At 43.9% G+C, this 20,789-nt stretch overlaps 1 protein-coding gene across 3 annotated transcripts in view; it reads right to left on the reverse strand.

Annotated features, from left to right (window-relative positions):
• The window catches only part of PPARGC1A (PPARG coactivator 1 alpha), a 110,405-nt gene that overhangs the window by 46,939 nt on the left and 42,677 nt on the right, over positions 1 to 20,789 (reverse strand). For all 3 annotated transcript variants that reach the window (XM_063921749.1, XM_063921740.1, XM_063921757.1), the window contains exons 3-4: positions 2,328 to 2,522; positions 156 to 278 (exon numbers count right to left, since the gene is read on the reverse strand). In XM_063921749.1, the coding sequence (XP_063777819.1) occupies positions 156 to 278; positions 2,328 to 2,522 (318 nt within the window). The remainder of the gene's footprint in view (positions 1 to 155; positions 279 to 2,327; positions 2,523 to 20,789) is intronic.

A 20,789-nucleotide genomic window follows, 5' to 3' on the forward strand; every position in this document is an offset into this window, starting at 1 on the left:
TAGGAGTTTTCATTACATCAAATGGCGAGCTGTATGTCATTTGTAAAGCAATTGAGCTATGCACACACAGTATAGATCACTGTCTAACACCGGAGTAGCTTCCACTACTTATTATGCTGTTTCATTTTAGTTGGATCAAAAGAAGAAATTTGTACCTTGATGGATGCAGAACTCGTTCTGATCCTCTGATTAGAGCTTGCATGGTTGTGAGCGATGAGTCCACTGCATTCATTATAAATCAGCTGAGTGTTCGCAGGAGCCAGCAAGAGCTTTTTAAGCTAAAAAAATAAGAGAGGAAAGGGGAATTGTTACAGTCCAATGAGCATGACAACTATGTGTCTTAAACTGGGCACTATTAGTTACATTAGTCCTAAGGAATCACAGAAGTATACTTTTGTGTGTGAAAAATAATGCAGTCAACACCAGATAAACATAATTCCAAGAGCTTGTAATGCCACAGTGATAATTACAGGGCTTGCTTGTACTGCAAACAGAAAACATTGGTGGAAAGGGCTTCACCGGTGAATAGAACCTGCCGTTCTTTAGCTGTAAGATTGAAACTGCCAGCTGCTGCCCAACAGGACACGCCGGGATCCGGGATAATCCAGAGGGCTATGCATTTTATCAACTACTACGTTAGGGGCTAATGACGAGCTGGGTGCAACTACAGATGGTGTAATGGTTAGCATTACTGCCTCACAGCTCTGAGGTCACGTGTTCAACTCCCACCACTGCCCTAACTGTGTGGAGTTTGTATATTCTCCCCGTGCTTGCGTGGGTTTCCTCCGGGTACTCCGGTTTTCCTCCCACAATCCAAAAATATACTAGTAGGTTAATTGGCTCATACCAAAAATTAACCCTAATGTGTAAGTGTGTATGTGTATATGGGCAAACTAGATGGGCCCAGTGGTTTCTATCTGGCGTCACATTCTATGTAACTGTGCCTAAATCGCAGACATAAAATGCGTTCACTAAACGAAATACAACTGCGTGCATATGCCAAGATGCAACTATCGCCAGATGTGTCACCTTTCCGATGTTAGCATATGCTCCAGGAATACATCACGTACACCCATGTTTTTATCTATCTGTTTCGCTTGCTAAATAGGTATCAGGGGGTGTAGTTATGTGACCGCGTATAACAATCAGGCTAAAAAAAAATTTAAAATGAAAAACCCATCTGATTAATTAGATTCAACTCTCCCTCTTGTGTATGCAGAAAATAAAACAAAAATGCTAAAACAGGCGCACTAAAACATATGTGCTCTAGCAATAATAAAAGCGCAATCAATCATTGTACCCAGCCTATGTGACCCCCCCCCCTCCTTCTCCAACCCCCACTCTCCATTTGTGTGTGGTAGTAATTGTGATAATCTTACAAATCTGCACAGTAACATGCGTGCGTGTGTGTTTGTGTGCGCCAGATATTCTGTACATGCGCAGGGAGGAGTTACGTTATTTGATCTATGCAAATTGGCGCAGTTCTCAGCTGGCGTCAGCCCCTTAGATCTATACAGGTGTCCTAGTTGTGTCATTGTGCAGGAATAACTTCCATGAGGACACAGTAATCCAGTTAGTGTCAGATAAAAGTTCACAAGGTTTAAAAAGGTGAATTACTTGTAAAGTGACCTAGGAAGTATCATTTTAGACAATCACCCCTGCCCTTATGTTTGTAAAACCGGACACAAATGGGGCTATCTGGTCAGTTGTGCCAAACTCAAATGAGACAGGATCCGTATTAAATTTGACTACACATGTACGAGTCCAAATAGGACAGGTCCAGCTCTCTAGCAATGGATCCACCTTTATACAAACACCCTGCTGTGATTTACATAGCAAATGAAGTCTCTGCTATGTATGATATAATGATGTAAGAAGGAGCATAGCGATGGGACACTTAATACCTTCCTTTCATTTGGCATCTTGTTACCAGGGCAGAGAAGCTCTGGCTCCCGTTACAGACAAGCAGCGAGGCTACATGCATGTATGTGTAAGCTGGATTACAGTAGTCAATAAAGCCAGAAGCAGAACACTGTTGACTTGAAAGTGGTGAAACGGATGATATTGATTATGGGTCCAAGATACTGTTACAAATCAATGTTGCAAGTTAAAAATAAAGGTCCATAAATAACCTCCATCTGTGCACTTTCCAGATCAACGGCCACTCCAATATTTCAGCATTCCATGAGCAATATCAATACAGCTATGGCATTTTTTTTGTTTCTACCTAAAATTAAAGTCCAAACCTTATTTGACTACATCATACCCATGCAGCGGGTAGCCAGAAGCACATCCATTTCCTGTTAAACAGTAGGAAGGGTTCTTACTAGTGACGGCTCTTCTGCCTCCTGTGTTGGAGGGGTGCCGTCAGGTATAGATGAGAGGCTGGGATCATGTTCAGTGGTCACATCTCCATCTGTCAGTGCATCGAATGAAGGCAATCCATCCTCATCCACAGGGAGACTGTCCAGTGTCTCCGTAAGAACGGCTAGCAGGTTCTCTTCGCTCTCCTCCTCTATCTTCTGTAAGAACAATAATTGAATGTGTCAATAATATAATAAACTGCCATCATTTTAGCAGGAGTCAACTTACACCTAGTACATACATCTAATGTCACCGACTTATAATTAGGTGTCACAGGCTTGGCATTAGCTATTGTTAACTACTGATTTTAGGAACTTGGAGCAGAATTTACAATGGAACTTTAACCAGCTCCAGTATGGTATCAAGAAAGAGCATACTGTGGTATGGCACATCACAGGCCTGCATTCAGCAGCAAATACAATACGGTTTAGTGATGCCGAGGGTGTTGACGTGACAACAGATACTTATACTAGTCCTAGCCACACAGCAAATCATTTAATGCACAATAATATTAATATAATACAGTCATAGGCGTGCGCAGGAGTCAGCATTGGGGTGCTACAATGGGCCCTCCCCCACGCTAGGTTATGTCTACACCCCTCTCCCCTTCTGTGTCTCTTAGACTACTCACCTGGGCTACCTAGGTGAGTAGTCTCGGGGGAGAGGGGTAGTCCATGACATGGCGGGGGGTGGAGCGCATATTGTAGCACCCCCTTTGCTGCCTACTGCGCACGATGATGAATACAGTATTACAGTGCAGCCCCAACTGGATTGGATAATAATGATGGGTTGTTTGAGCTGAATAACACTACAATACCAATACACATAGTCATTTAGTTGGCTTTTGACTTCCAACACACCGTGAAGATCCTTATGATGAGACTATGCAGTGCAACCGTGGTTTTTTATCTCATATGTGATCTGAGTTGGCCTACTGCAGTCTAGATCAGCGTGCGGTTGGAGAACAGATAACCAACCTCTTCTGGACACTCTAATTTTTATCAGATCTCTGCAAAGCTCAGATATTTGATCACCTCCACAATTCTGATTTGCAGCCAATGAAAGCCAGCGAGACAAAACAGACCAATGTCCAAATGGGTCACACACTTCCAGGGCATCTGGGGCGGCAGAGAAGATGAAATTTATGAAGGACACATGCACAGATGTCTGTCACTCAGAAGGAAATAAACATTATCAAACCTCTTAAGTACTGTCATCACAGGGGAGATGTACTAAGCCTTGGAGAGTGACAAAGTGGAGAGAGATAAAGTATCAGCCAATCAGCTCCTAACTGCCGTGTTACAGGCTGTATTTGAAAAAAATGAGTTAGAAGCTGATTGGCTGATACTTTACCGCTCTCCACTTCATCACTCTCCAAAGCTTAGTACATACATCTGCCCCATATGAGAACATAGAGACAAAATTCCATTCTGAATGAAGAATTTAGGTTTAACTGCTTTTCACTGGAACAAACGGGATGTGGTTATGTCACTGGCGTTCAGGAGACTGGCGGTGACAATACCGACGCCTGCATCCCGCCCCCTCAAAATCCCAACAATCAGCATGCCGACTAACAAGGACTATTCCCACTCGAGGGTGTCCACGACACCTATAGAGTGGGAATAGAACCTGTGGCGAGCGAAAGGGGCTTCATTGCGCTAACCCCCATCCCCCCGGCATTGTAAGCGTCAGTATGGTGACCGGCGGGATCGCATGCCTGACCCGAACAAACTACATTGCGACGTAGGGATAACAGGACAGACCTTAGAAATACCTGTATCCCTAAATGATATACTGATCCATTCATATATAGTTATAGGGATATAATGATAACCTGGCATGTGAATGATAAGTCTGTGTAAATCATTTTCTATTTGGTTAGCTGTAAAAAGAAAAAAAGAGCAAAGATAGTGCCTGATTCACAAACACGGTTGGCTTTGAAAGTGTCCTTGTCGAGCCGCAACAGTCATGCGGCCAACCCCTTGTCTATTATACTAGTTATCTGTTTAACAAGATCCTTTACCCCTGCAGAATGCCATGTTATCAAATACTATTGCAGTACTCCTTTTAATCAGCATACCTCTGTTGTACAATGGCACCGCTCAGCAAAACGTAACACTAATGGTGCAGGTAGGTCAGGTCACAACTGATAATAACAGCAATTGTCAAAGTCTGTCGCTGGGGTTTAGAATTTCGCAAACAGATTCTGCATAAGCAGAAATGCATAGGTATAACTTTCCAGAACAGAACAAATCAGTAAGCAATTTATTAAGCTGTGAGAAGGGCTTTGCAGTGCAGTCAAACAGATGCCCTATATTGCTATGGCATGGTGCCATCTCTCCAGCTGTGGCACAATCTTGCAGCGAGTGGCTGTTTACAGAGAGAATGTGTGACACTAAAAGACTAAGCTGTCACCTAACGGCCCACTCCTTCTGCATTGCATACCAGAGACAATACCAGGCTAGCGCAGCAGACGTATACAATAGGTAAACCGCGCTAGGCTCGGCCAGGACTGGATGAATCAAGTCAATATTTACATATAAATCTAAGTGAAATTGGCTCAATATCATACAATACCTATTCTAATTGAACAATTGAAGCCTCCGCACTCTGTTTGTGCTTTTTGCAAAGGAGACAATGAATGCGTAACGCTTGTGATTAACTGCTTCAGTCACAGACAGACTGACACCCAGCCCTGCCTGACACAATCTGTGGGCACAGGTCCTCTCCGAAGCAGACTCAATTAGTTTTCTACAAGTTTCAGCAATCAGACGCCCAGGAGAAAGCAACGCGTGTAACAAAGACGACTCCGCTAAACAATTAATGTCACATTATATTATTGCCTGTGTCCCAATTTACGCAAGAAATAAATCAACATCACAATAAATGAAGCGCCCTCGCCGACGAACACATGTCTGTTTAGAAAGTGACATGGCAAAGCAGCCCATTACTTACTGAAATGACTCTGTAAGGTAACCTTTATATTTTCTGACGAAGCTATTATTTCTAATTATCACAAATTGCTATTTATAGAGAAACAAATTTATTAGCTGTAGTGGGGTGGATGTAGTGCTAGAATGATAAATCAATCAAAAGGTGGGAAGGATGCAAGCCTGGAACCATTTCTGAGATATCTGATGTAATACAACGAGAATGAAAACTTTGGGCCTTGGGGGGTAATTCTGAGTTGATCGCAGCAGCAAGTTTGTTAGCAATTGGGCAAAACCATGGGGTCATTCCGAGTTGTTCACTCGCTAGCTGCTTTTAGCAGCATTGCACACGCTAAGCTGCCGCCCTCTGGGAGTATATCTTAGCTTAGCAGAATAGCGAACGAAAGATTTGCAGAATAGCGAAAATAAATTTCTTAGTTTCTGAGTAGCTCGAGACTTACACATAGCGATCAGTTCAGTCAGTTTCGTTGCTGGTTTGACGTCACACACACGCCCAGCGTCCGGCCAGCCACTCCCCCGTTTCTCCAGACACTCCCGCGTTTTTCCCTGACACGCCTGCGTTTTTCCGCACACTCCCAGAAAACGGCCAGTTTCCGCCCAGAAACACCCACTTCCTGTCAATCACACTACGATCACTTCAACAAGGAAAAATCTTTGTTCGGGCGTGAGTAAATCTACTAAGTTTTGTGTTAAAATACGAACCGCATGCGCACTGCGAACCATGCGCATTTTTGCCTTAATCGCTCCATTGCGAAAATTGGCAACGAGCGAACAACTCGGAATGACCCCCCATGTGCACTGCAGGGGGGGCAGATATAACATGTGCAGAGTGAGTTAGATTTGGGTGGGTTATTTCGTTTCTGCGCAGGGTAAATACTGGCTGCTTTATTTTTACATGGCAATTTAGATTTCAGTTTGAACACACCCCACCCAAATCTATCTCTCTCTGCACATGTTACATCTGCCCCCCCTGCAGTGCACATGGTTTTGCCCAACTGCTAACAAATTTGCTGCTGCGATCAACTCAGAATTAGATTGCAAAATTTGAGAATGGCAATCTGGCTGATTATCGAACGTCTGCGCATGCTCAGCGTTCGCATTGCATTGTGTCACAACGCAATTGCTTTTTGTTTGACAGGTAGCCATTGTTTAGGGGAGGAAACATGGTGATTTCTGGGTGTGTTTAAAAAACGCAGGCATGCCCAGGCGTTTTCAAGGCTGGTCTCTGACATCAGAAATGGCCCCTTCCAGCATCTTGCGTCTGCAGAATTTGTGGATGACCTTGCCTGGAACAGATGGAAAAAATCTTTGATGTTCCGGTAATTGCGTATGGTTTTGAAATCAGAACGCGTATTGCGATGCATTCACAATTTCTGCGATGGCCGTCTTTTCTCTATATCTGGACAGCAACTGTTTGATTGCAGCAACTGCTTTTTAGCAGAAATTGCAATCCTTACTGCATGTGGTCCTTTGTGCTGTAATTCACTAGGATCTAGGGGTTCACTATGATTTACCGGCGGGCGGCATGCCGGCTGTCAGTATCCCGACAGCGACATCCCACCCACCAGAATGCCGGCAGTGGGGCGAGTGCAAAGAGTTCCCTTGCGGGCTCCTTGTGCTCATCATGCTGCGGGCTCGGTGGCTTGCTGAGCTCGCCACAGGATCTGTTCCCACTCTGTGGGTGTCGCGTTTAACCAGAATTCCGGCTGGTGGCATTGTCGGCTGTCGGGATCCCATCGTCGGTCTCCTGCCCGCCGGGATCCCAACAGCCGGCATATCATACTAAAGGGGACATTTACTAAGCAGTGATAAGAGCAGAGAAGTGAGCCAGTGGAGAAGTTGTCCATGGCAACCAATCAGTACTGAAGTAACATCTATAATTTGCATACTATAAAATGATACAGAGCTGCTGATTGGTTGATGGGGCCACTTATCCACTGGCTCACTTCTCTGCTCTTATCACTGCTTAGTAAATGTCTCCCTGAATCCTGTGTGTGACCGTATACGTTTATGTATATAAGTGTATCACTATGTACGTATACAAATAAACTATCCTGATTTTGGTGGGACACTCCTGCTGTTTATATACTTGTTCAACAGGAAAGAAAAATAGGGAGGTAACATTCTCATCTGTTGGGCGCTCATGGCAGGGGGCAGACCAGCCACCAGGGAAGTGATGTACGGTACAGGCACTCTGCGTGATTTGATATGTGGGTGTGATCATGCCCGCATTTCATGTAACCGCCGAAGGCTTGCCGCAAAGGATCCCAATCCCTGTATCCTAATTTTTTCCCTTTAGGACCCCAAGTGTAAAGTAACCCAGACCCCCAGAGTCAAAGCAGCTCTGCTGAGTGCTGACAGTGAAGACAGGGTGGGGAGAGGATGTATGTCTGGGTGCTGCTGGAGTGCTAGTAGTGAAAGTGGGTATGGGTGTGTCTGGGTGCTGCTGTGGTGTTGGTCATGAATGTGGGTTAGGGGAAGTGTGTGTCTGAGTTCTGCGTGTTGATAGTATGTAAGCGGGGGGGAGGGGCACTAAAAACTATTTTACCTCCGGGGTCCTGGTATGCACCAATGCCCCTGCTTAGGATGTTGTATCTGCCACCACTATGCCTGCCATCTGGCATAATTAATGCCCCTAGAACACAATTATCTCATCTGCTACCGCCCCCCCCCAAAACACTCTGCCCCGCCTCCCTCGACACACACCACCACCACAAATTTACCCCCAAATAACATCCCGTACATCCTCCAGCCAAAGGAACTGTACTAAATGGAGAACTCTACTGAATTTACAGATTTTTGCTCAGAACTCCATAGGTCTGTATAGAAAAATCCACTAGTCCGGGGGCACGGATGGGCAGCGAGGGGGTGAGGTCTGCTGCCGTTTCTGCGCTGCATTTCTAACTGAACTGACCCTAAGGATAGCTCTATATGATGAAAGCTAAAATGATCAGAAAAGCATCCTGACCTGTACAGGGCTTAATGAAGACTAGTTGAAAGTCATTGCTGCACAAGGATTATTAAGCAATTGGAAACATCTTTCAAGGTTGTGAAGTCATTGATAAAACAGCTGTGAGCATAAGGACATTTTTTCATGCATGAACTAATCAGGATGATGCAGTTTTTGCACCAGTTTCACAAATCTGGAAAATAATTTGCTGTAACCCGCAATGGTCTGGGAGAACAGTGGACAGGAGTACTAAAATACATGTATTTCAATAACTACAGAGCAAAATGACTAATTGGTCTATTTATTAAAGTGAGTAAAGACAACCTTCTAATTTCCTTATCTCTAAGCTTCCCATGACTATTTATCAAGGATTGTGGTGGTACATATAACGCTGCAATACTCCTGGCAAGAGCAGAAATATTCATAGAACTGCCTTATTAACTTAGATATATTTTTTTTATTGGCATACACCTCCACATGTGTGTGTGTGTGTGTGTATGTATATATATATATATATATATATATAAACATTTCATTTAATTACTTTTTTTTATGCAAGTACAACATGGTTTAGCCTTTTTCATTTTTGCCACTTGAATAAAGGGCAGACCTGCCGGAATTTCGCAGATGCCTGAATCTCGCGACTACAGTATTACATCCCCCCCCTCCCGGGCCGAAGAAGTGTTATAAAGTACCCTCACCACTCCTGGCCACTACTGCAGGCAGCGGAGTATCGTTCTGCTATCCAGCGTTTAGTTGCTACCTCACAACTAGCAGAATAGTGAGGATGTGAGTGATTTTCACCTTCTAAAAGCTGATTCAGGAGAATTGTGGACCTTAGAGCTTATGATACTAACCAGATAGCTGAATATTAATGAGTATCTCCAGTCCTGAATGGTAGGGTTCCAGGTCATTAAACTGTTGCATTTTGCTAGTTTGGGGGGCATGGTTGGTGTAAGCTTTTTGGGGGGCCCCCGGCAACTAAATCTACCAATAAAATTGTCCAAATGATATACAGGTGATGTTATTAAAACTAGAATGCGTAAATACCCCTAGGGACGCCAATGTGTTGGACACACTGTAGTGCCCCCAGTTCTCGTTATACCACAAAGAAACCCCCCAGTTCCCATTCTGCCACAGTGCCCCCACGCTGCTAATGAACCTAGGTGTGGGGGCTCCCAGGGGAGGCAGGTGTTTACGCTAAAATGATTTCCCTGATCTAAGTAAATTGTTGGGGTTTTTTTTTTTTTAAACCAACCTGTATATAGAAAACTAGACAATACTGTAACTAAAAAAAATAAAAATTAACAAACAACACATAAAAAAAAAAATTCCAAAAAGAGGTTTTTACCTGCCTGCGTTTTATTTAGTATCTTGTTTGGCAGCGCTCCATGCTTATGAAAAATTGTATACATATTTTTTGCTCCGTGGCAAGATAATATATAAGGAAAAATGAGTGATGTGCAGGGTTACGGTTGAACATTTGTTTTAGGGAATATTGAATCGAATGAGATATATTGCTTTCTTTCTAAATAATAGATTAGGAAGCCGATTCACGCACATCCTTTCATCTGAATGTAGGAAGAGAAAAAAAAAACTATCCGCTTTAGCTTTTCATGGCCATTCAATAGCTTTATGGTGTCAAGTATTTGCATCCACTTATACAGCTACAGTCTTCGCCTCTTCATACAAGACTTGGAGACGAATGATGAAATATGGTGGCTATAAACGTGTTCCTTGGGGACAATGCCATAAAAATATAGTCAGAAGGAACTGGAATGAAATATTGGAGATGTCAGCTGGAGTTATTGACATAGAGATGAATAACCGGAGCTCTGAATTTAGGTCTCAGGTACTCCCAGCCAGACAGATGGTACATCTCAGCAGCTGATGTTGAAACCTTGTTCACGGGGCTAGGGAAGTGACAGAGCATATTTATGGGTCAGGTCACGGAGTTAGACCAAGGCGTGAAATAGAATAGCATTAGGGAGTCTGTATTATTAAGACTTCAGAATGTTTATTATTTTTACTCTGTAGTGGGTAGAGGTTGTTGGTGTGAGGTTTCTCATCCTGCCCTGTACAAGCAGCAAGAGACCAAACTAGGGAAGATGGATTTCAAATGTAAAAAAATACTGTGGTAAGATGGGAGCAGAATTTCAAAACTGAAGGACATAGCTCTAAAGCCGTTGGTGGGGTCAGCGTGTGGTGGACAAAGTCAGGAAAGCCTTTGCTCTTATTAATCAAACATGCCTGGAGGTGTACAGTCAGTGACCTGTACCAGCACACCCTATCGTGACGGCGAACAACACGCACCTGGAGAACAGGAAGATGGGTGCCAGATGCACTCTGCGCCTTTCTATGTAGCCGCAAATAGGTGCCCTGGGCACTGTCTAGGGACAACAGATCTGGTGGAAGTGGGAATGGACGCGGGGAGCGTGGGCTGGTCTAAGCGCAGGCTAGTGAAGTGTGATTTACTGGCAATAAAACAGAATTGATAGGGTACTATTACTAAAATAAATACCAAAAGCTATTTAAAATAATAAAAAGTACAAATTATTTAAACTTAGTATTCCGATATATGGCCAGAGTCCATTAGCCGTGCCAGGAAAAGTGCTTGCAGCCTGGATCTTTTATCCCGACAGCTATTCAACAACATGCTTTTTACCGCTAATGCACGTTCACCCACAGATTCCGGGATAAGTGACTGGAGATATGGGTTAATGCGTTCGCTGCTCCCGTGATAAGGGCAGGAAGCCCTACTTAACGCATATTTCTGTTTAAGCCTCCTCTGGGCTTATCTCGCGCTGTAACTGAATAGCTTCGTCCACTGCTATAAGCTTGTGGTAATTAGCGCGCCTAATTGAATCCAGCCAATGCGCTAACAGTGTCCAAAATGAACCAAGAGTGCTGGCAGAATACTTACAGCCATTACAAACCCTGAGTCATGGGATCAATTTGTTGTCAGAAAAGAATACTTTTTTAAAATAAAGAATTGTTCAGTATGTTCAGTATGATACCACTTAGAACCACCTATTGTACTTAAATTGGATTTGTACATTTTTTATTGTATTTTTGGAGGTGTGCGTGCACGCTGAGGAAACGCCATAATTGATAGTACTCAGGTGTAGCAATTGATCACTCTGACAGGCCCATTTCTATCTAAAATTCATATTCACTTTCTGATGGACACCTCAATAAATCCGCTAATTGAACATCTAGAAAATCACAGCATGCACCATACAAGTAACACAACCGGACGTTCATCTTCATGACTCACAAAGCAGTAGAATCTCTAGAGTAATACTCAGCCCCTTGCCCGTAAGCACTACTCACATTTTTTTTAAGTCAATTAATAATTGGATTTTACTTGTGTAAACACATCTTTTATGTCCTTGACACCAAGCTTTGATTGTGAACAAAAATATAAATAGGAAAATGTCCAGGAAGGAGCTATCACTGCATTAACAAGCCGACGATAAGATATTGTTTTTCTGGAGCCGATGCTTTGGTTGTAGGCCCAATATGAAAAATTTATGGTAATTGAAACCACTGAATCTTTAGAAATGCAGTCTGTTTCAGTCGGTATCAAAAGGTCACTCTTTTCAATTTATACTTGATGCTGAGAACGATATTGAGAAAACACCTGAAAGCAAATGATCTTATCAGTCTTTAGACCTTAACATTTACTGACTGCGTAAAGTAATTTGCTGATTAGTAACTAAATGCATTACCTGTAGCCACGGTGATTTGTACTAGATTGAGATCACTAGGGGGAGGATGTCTCAGTAACAGCAGAACTTGACTTTGTAAAACTATTAATGAATGTTACATTAGCTGATTTCTGGCACCAGATTTCTGCAAATACTCTTAAGGGTCCTACACATTTAACGATCCGCCGCCGAGCTGCCCGACGGCGGATACGGCTGATGGGCGACCCGGCGGCGGGGGGGTGGGGTGGTATCAGTGACGGGGGGAGTGAAGTTACTTCACTCCCCCCGTCGCACGGCTCCATAGCAGTGCAGGCAAATATGGATGGGATCGTACATATTGGCCTGCATGCACAGCCAATGGGGCACCAGTGATGAACGAGAGCGGGGTCGCGCATCGTTTATCGCTGGTGCCTCCACACTGAAAGATATGAACGGTATCTCGTTCGTTAATGAACGAGATCGTTCATATCTTTGAGAATTATCGCCCAGTGTGTAGGGCCTATTAGTACACTGCAAAATGATGGCTAGGCTATGGCAAATGTATGACGCACACCAAGGAAACTATTTTTGCTTATGTTGGAAGAGGGAAATTTGTTACCCGCTGACTGACTTATACCCCTTTCACACCGCATAAATAACCCGGTTTCGACCCAGTATATTGCCAGTCGACACGGGTCGCTGTGTGGTGTGAAAGGGACCATGGTTGAATTCCCGGGTCAGGCGCAGTGTGAACGGGTTACCCGGGTCGATGCAACCCGGTACCCATTAACTGCATAGGGAGGGGCGGCGGGGAAATTATGTAATCTCGAAGCGCTGCCTCCGCACCCACTCTCCATGCCGGCTCCGTCCCAGCATGCCGGGTCGGGATTGCGGTATGTAAGGTACAATGCCGGGTCCCACCTGGGAAGGACCTGTTTCCAAATCCCGGGTGGGTCTCTGCATTGCGATCTGAAAGCGATATAAGAAGCAAGAGGAGTTCATCCTGTTAATATTACTGTACACTGGCAAGTCCAGTGCCTACGAGTAACATCCACTATAGGGAAACAGTACAAGAAAAAGGGGAAGGTGTATCAAAGCTTGGCCAGAAATACAAGCTGTGTTTGAAAAATGAAGGTGCACACACACGGTGAGATTTGGGCTAACCCCGATTCTCACTGTGCGATAAGGACTAGGGGGTCTATTTACTAAGTCTTGGATGGAGATAAAGTTGACGGAGATAAAGTACCAGCCAATCAGCTCATAACTGTAATTTTTCAAACCCAGTCTGTGACATGGCAGTTAGAAGCTGATTGGCTGGTACTTTATCTCCATCCACTTTATCTCCATCCAAGGCTTAGTAAATAGACCCCTAGGTCAGTATCGCAAGCATATAGTGACTGTGCTTGCGATACTGGCTTTGTCCGATTTTGGCTAAGTGTCAGTTTTGACTATCTTTCTACGAGATAATCAAAATCGGCTTTGCGTCGGGATTGCAAGGTGACTTTCACCTTGCGATCTGCACTAACTTTCCTTACGATTTTGACTATATAGTCAAAATCGTAAGAAAAAATATCACCATGTGTACACACCTTTATAGTTAGGAGCTGATTGGTTGGTACTACTGGGGAGATTTATCAAAGCTTGGAAGGAGATGAAGTGGAGAGAGTGGAGAGAGATAATGTAACACAGCCTGTACGATGACAGGAGGTGATTGGTTGGTACTTTATCTCTCTCCACATTATTTCTCACCAAGCGTTGATAATATCCCCCTTTATATCTCTCCAAACTTTCATAAATCTCCCCCAAAATAAGTAAAACGTAAAGGGGGCAGGATATTATTGGTGCTTGCAGGCACAGTAGGCACACAGCTCCCTGCACCCTCAAGCCAGCTACATTCACTAACTATACCTGATTTGCACAGAACATTCTATAGTACGGGTTGGGTCCGATATGCCAGTGGTCGGGATGCCGGCGGTCAAAATACCAACCACAGCATCCCGATATTGAGAAACCCAACAGGGGCAAGGTAAGAATACTTTCCTTTCCCCAATGCCCCCTAACCCTCCCTTCCCACAGCCTAAACCTAACTGCCCTCTCCCCGCAGCCTAACCCTAACCCTCCCTCCCTCCGCTGTTCGCGATTGCAGTCACAATGCGCAGCTGGACAGCGTGCTTGCACCGTTACTTGGCCGGAGTCAGAAACCATAAGTGAACATGTCTAGGTTACCCAGTGTATACTAACACCTAATCGCAGTACGTGTACTCATTGTCTGACAGTGTATGATACAATACAATATGGGGAGAATTCAACTGGCCGCAGGAATTTATCTTCGGCTAATTGATCTCCTGGGGCTATACAATTAGGGGGACTTTTTTCCGGAGCCTCAGCAGGCTCCGAAAAAAAAACCCAATAATTAGGCTATTTTTGCGAATCCGACAGCAAAAACACATATCTAAAAAAGGGGAGGTAGAGGACTGCTGCGCCTCAGAGAGCTGCAGTAGGGATACCAACAGATGATCACTCAATCACCCTGGAACACAATGCACAAGAAAATAAGGGATCCCTTCTGCGCTCATCCAACAACAATAAACAGTAATGCAATAAATGATAGGTTCCCAATGGATAAGTCTATGACTAAATTATAGTCTCTTTTAGTTCTTATACAAAGCGGAAGTGCTGGATGTAGGGAGACTCAATGCATACCGTACTCACAAGGAGTCGTGGTATGTCCCGCATGTAGAGGTGTCTTAAGTCGCTTGGTTCTTCTTTACCTTCTCCGAGGTGGAAAGTTCTTATCCTCGTAGTTGGATGACCTTAAATGCAGAGATCTGACCCATCTGGCTCCGCTACCGGTTCGCCATCCCTGTCGTCCCCGGCTGCTGCTGCTGCGGGCGGGGGCACTGACTGGACGGGTCGCTGTATCTCCGAACTTGTTTGCAGAGCTCTCATGCCAAGTTTGCCCATAGGTCCATGAACTTATCACAGATTCTATGGGGTATATGCAATTAGCGGCAAATCGCGGCAAATTATCGCCGTTTTTTAATTCGACACAATTCGACCGTCCAATTTCGGCAAGTGGTTGCCGAAATTCACCATATTCAATGGAAAACGGATTCGACAGTCCCGCAGGCGAAAAACGGCCGATTTGCCGGATTTTGCCGCGATTTATGGCAGTGTGTAATAAAGTTGTACTTGTCACAGTGTGTGTCTCCTGTTTTTATTTGGGTATTTTTTTCACAGTAGTACTACAGGTACCAGCGGGCCCGTTTTTCTCCCGCATGCTGGTACTTGTGGTTCTCCAAGTACCAGTTTGCGGGGGAGGCTTGCTGGGACTTGTAGTACTACTGGAAAAAACAATATTCTTTCAATTTTGACAAGGCTATCAGCCCCCCATCCGCAGCCCTTGGATGGGGGGGACAGCCTCGGGCTTCACCCCTGGCCCTTGGGTGGCTGGGGGGGGGACCCCTTGATTGAAGGGGTCCCCACTCCCCCAGGGTACCCCGGCCAGGGGTGACTAGTTGGATATTTAATGCCACGGCCGCAGGGCACTGTATAAAAGTGACCCCCGGCTGTGGCATTATCTGTCCAGCTAATGGAGCCCGATGCTGGTGTATAAAATACGGGGGACCCCTACTCTTTTTGTCCCCCGTATTTTTTGCACCAGCACCAGGCGCAGAGCCCGGTGCTGGTTTTAAAAATACGGGGGATCCCCTGTCAATTTTCCCCCCGCATTTTTAGAACCAGGACCAGCTCGAAGAGCCCGAGGCTGGTTATGCTTTGGAGGGGGGACCCCACGCCATTTTTTTTCTGAATTTTACCATTCCATCTAAAAAAAATAAAAAATATTATTTTAAAAAATATATAAATAATACTTGTGCCTCCAAAAAAGACAAACCAAGTACCTAATCCCTTCTAATATAAATAGATATGCTATTATCAATAAAAAAACACAAAAAAAAAACATGTTTTACATTTTTTTTATTAGTTTCACCTACCAAAGTGTGGCGGATTGAAAATGTCGAATTTACTGTCTAAAAGCACTGTTGTCGAATTTCCAAACTTCAATTGAATATACTTTGGTCGAATTGCAGCACTTGTATCATTGCAGAAAAGTCGAATTTGACAAAAGTCGAATTTCAAAAAGTCGAATTTTGAAAGTCCGTTTTTTTGACGGAAAGTACTGAATTGCATTGACGTTTTTTTTTTTGGCGAAAAAGTCCCGAAATTCGACAATTTCGGGAATTCGAACGCAATTGCATATACCCCTATATGTGTTTTCACCGGATGGGTTTAATGAATAGACCAAAAAAATTTAAAAATCAGGAAAAACTTCTGTTTTTCATGCCCGAAAAAATATTGTGCCTAATTGAATTCTCCCCTATACCTATATCTTGTAATGCAATATGGGGGTAATTCAGATAGTCGCAGCCTACAGGGGAGTGTATTTTAGCTGTGCAAGTGTGCGAACGCATGTGCAGCCGAACGGTACAACAAAACTTTTTCTGAGTTGCCCAGAACTTGCTCAGCCGCTGCGATCACTTCAGCCTGTCCGGGACGTCAGACACCCTCCCTGCAAACGCTTGGACACGCCTGCGTTTTTCCAACCACTCCCAGAAAACGGTCAGTTGCCAACCACAAACGCCTTCTTCCTGTCAATCTATTTGCGATCGGCTGTGCGAATGGATTCTTCTTAAAACCAATCGCACAGCAACGATCCGCTTTGTACCCGTGTGACGTGCCTGCGCCGCAATGGTGCATATGCATGCGCAGTTCTGACCTGATAGCAGCGCTGCAAAAAACGCTAGCGAGAGATTAGGTCTGAATTACCCCCTATATCTCATAATACAAATACAATGAAATACTATATACGTATCTCATAATTCTACTTATCTCAGACATTAAACTACAAAATATAATTTTATATACAATCAGCATGGCACTTTGTAGAGTGTCGGTTTATAGAGCACAATTACTGTGTTTATAAGTCACCTTGAAGCCTATAGGCAGACATTTCCATGGAGGAATTTATTGCAGATAAACACTAGCCTACAACCAGTTTGTAGTGTTATTGAGTTTACTAAACCTCCCAAACCTGACATGTGACATTGTGCACACTTTGTTTTACTTGTGGAACCATGGTTATTACAGTTTGCTCTTTTACAGGAAAGTTAGTAAAACCTACAGTGACTAGAGAACAGCATTGTCTATAGAAGCCACAGTCATATCGGTGGATCATGTGGCCTCATGTCACTGTAGTGCTGAGGTGTAGCACTGTGATGTGCCTGTCACTGGCAGCGTAATGTTCAATCACAGTCTGGTTCATGTCCTACTAACACCCTAGTTATTCCACCCCGGTCTGACCCTGATAATCTCAGAGGTTGTGCAGAAAAGTATTTAGACTGCAGCTAATCACTAAAAGCAGTAGTCACAGATGGAGTAAACTTAGCTTCAAATGTTGTGTGCCACGCTAGAGGTATCACAGAGTTTATTCATGTAAATCAATAAAAGTCCTCATTGATGAACCAGCTCCATCTGTCTTAATGGCCGAGCTCATGGCCAATAGTGGCTTCTATGAACATAGCATTTTAACATGCCTGAAACTGCATGAAAATGTGTACTGTATTCTATAGACTGTATTTATTAACAGTTTCTTATATAGTGCATATTTCATTGCTCTTTACAACTGGAAACAGTGATAGAACAAACCGGGTAATAAAGACAGACATAGTAATAAATACATTGCACCACATTCATTTTATTCTATTAGCAGTCTTAGTGGGATGTAGTCAGAATGCTGGTGTTCGGGGTCCTGGTGGCCAGGATGCCGGCTCTGGAATCTTGACACTTGTTGGAATGCCGCGCCAGGATCCCAAACGTAAGTATGCCGGGGAGGGTTAGGGTGCGGGTGGAGGTTTAGGGTTAAGCTGCGTGAAGGTAGGGCTAGGTTTAGGGTGCGGGGACTGAGGGTAAGGGGTAGGCTGTGAGAGGGGAGGGCTGGGGTTAGGCTGTGGGGAGGGAGGGTTAGAGTTAGACTGTGGGGAGGGAGGGTTAGGTTTAGGCTGTGGGGAGTGAGGGTAAGGGGTAGGCTGTGAGAGGGGAGAGCTGGGGTTAGGCTGTGGGGAGGGAGGGTTAGAGTTAGAGTTAGACTGCGGGGAGGGAGGGTTAGGTTTAGGCTGTGGGGAGTGAGGGTAAGGGGTAGGGTGCGGAAGGGGAGGGTTAGGCTGTGGGGAGGGAGAGTTAGGGTTAGGCTGTGGGGAGGGAGGGCTACAGAGAGGGTTAAGATTAGGGTTCCTTTCGTGCGGCGTACCTGTCGGGATTAAGGTCTGTTGAGTTGCAGGGGTCGAGATTCTTCCGCCGGCATCTTAACTACCGGTCTCCCACGCCAAACACGTCTAAGTATAGTGTAATACACTTGAGATTCCGATATGAGAGGTAGGTGCTCTGACGTTTTAAATATGGTACGAGTTTAAATGCTGTTTTTATATGAACACCCCCTTTCATCTTTCTCCTAGATCTAGAGCTATTGAGCTCATGAAGAATTGTTTGTCCCATATCTAATATGAAACTGGTCTTTAGGAATGATTTTGGTGAAATGGTCCTGATTTATGGAGACTGTCCCATGGTCCAGCTTTTGCAAAGGAGGAGGGGGGACTTTGAAGGCATTCTCCTGCTATAGGCACTGGAAGTAGATGTAGATGACCTCCTTGTGTGCCAATAAAATAATGTTGTCTTCATGTTTTGTGCTAAATAAAGAAACCACTGAATCGTGGGTGTGGCTATGCCAACTCTCCCCAAGCCCTGCCCCCCTCTATCCCACCATCCCAATTCCAGACTCCCAAATGCCGGAAGGTATGTGAATGTAGCATGCAAGAGTAATCACTATTTAGCGGCAATTGCTTCCCGAATTCTCCATGCAGCACAAATTTGCACCTAACCTAAAGACAACCAATAAATAATATGCTTCCATCAATATATTGCACATTAGACAATTAAAATACATGTCTGATTGCAAAAGGCTATAGAAAGGGTTTTCATAATTGAGAAACTACGGCTGATCAAGGGTTTAAATGATGTGAAATTAAGTATTGAGCAGGAATATAGAGATATTCCTGGGAGAACCGTGTAACCCGTGAGTCCTAGTTATTGCACATTTGCAACTTGTTAGAAAATAACCCCTTCTGCCTATATTAACAATCATTAGTGGATCTGCATCTTGTAATATAGAAGTCAGACGGATTATTGGCTTAGTGTGTGTGGCATGGTTAAAGAGATGCATTGTTAAAAGGTTCTTACTGCAGCTTACCCACAGACTTTAAATAGCAGGCACTAGAGAATTATCTTAAATACTACAAAACTTGTTCAACCTAGTCGATATAGATAACTGCCATATGCTGCCTTTTTTGGTAATTGCTGAGCTTTTTATAGCTCTGATTCACGTTGCTACTTTCTCATTATTTCGTCCACCTTCCTGGCAGTCTTTGAGTAGCTGTGGGGTTGATTCATCCCATTTTATTTCAGCTCAAAACTTTTTTTTTGGTTATAAAAGAATTGAAATAAATATTGGAAGTTAAAGGTCAGGTGTACTACAGACCATAGCCACACAGCAGGGGTGTGAAATAGAGGCTTCAGAATTTTTTAAAATTTTAATTGTGTAAATAACATAGATTTCACTTTTGAATAAGAATATTTGGTATTTAAGACTTTGAAGCTTAACGATACAATTTAGTGGGTTGCGATGAAACTCTCTGAGTGAAAACATGAGGCTTGTGCTCACAGCTGAGGGCTCTACACACTGGCCGAGGTGGCTGACGGACGATACGGCGGCGGGGGGGCATGACGGGGGGAGTGAAGTTTCTTCACTCCCTGACGTCATCCGGCCCCATAGCCCTGCATGATAATATGGACGATATTGTCCATATTGGCTTGCAGGTATAAACAAGCCTGCACCAACGATGAACGACCGCGGGGCCGTGCATCGTTCATCGCATTCATCGTTGGTGCCTACACACTGAAAGATATGAAGAATTTCTCGTTCATTACTGAATGAGATTGTTCATATCGGCCGCACACATCGGCCAGTGTGTAGGGCCTATTATGCTCCTTACTCTATATAACATAAACCAGTGAGAAGCAGGGGTAATATTACAATGATCCCTTCCCCTTTACTTCACGTTCAGCCAACAGGGCTCCTCTGTAGCAAGGAAAGGCTAACTGTCATGATTTCACCAATCATACATATTGCTCTGTAAATGATCTAGGATTGATCTGATACTGGCACTAATTGTAAGTACGCTAAGATGCATTACAATGCATGCAGACAAGTTATGGATAGTGACACAATTTGCCACATTATTCTAGAATGATGATTCAATGTTACTAGTAGTTACTGTAGCCATGACAACCGATAGTAGCGTGATAACGTGTTCTGTAAAACTTGTGCACAAGACCACAGTTATTTTATTACTTATATTATAATATAAACCGCTTGTTGTGGGTGTATTTACTAAATTGCAGGTTTATAGACGTGGAAATGTTGCCCGTAGCAACCAATCACTTTCTAGCTATTACCTTCTAGAAGGTGCTAGATAAATGTTAAGTAGAATATGATTGGTTGCTAAAGGCAGCATCTCCACTTTTGAAAACCCGCACTTTAGCAAATATACCCCCCAAAGTCTACTAATGTCACTTTGACTTTGATAGCCCAAGCAAGCATGTAAACTAAGAAACCTTTACTATGACTCTCACGTTTAGGGGAGTTATCCTTGTCTTTAGGGAAAGTAGATCGCTCTACCAAGTTGATGCAGTTAGCAAAGTCCTTACAATTGCCACCCTGGA

This window comes from Pseudophryne corroboree, chromosome 1, assembly GCF_028390025.1.
Source record: "Pseudophryne corroboree isolate aPseCor3 chromosome 1, aPseCor3.hap2, whole genome shotgun sequence".
Classification (NCBI taxonomy): domain Eukaryota; kingdom Metazoa; phylum Chordata; class Amphibia; order Anura; family Myobatrachidae; genus Pseudophryne; species Pseudophryne corroboree.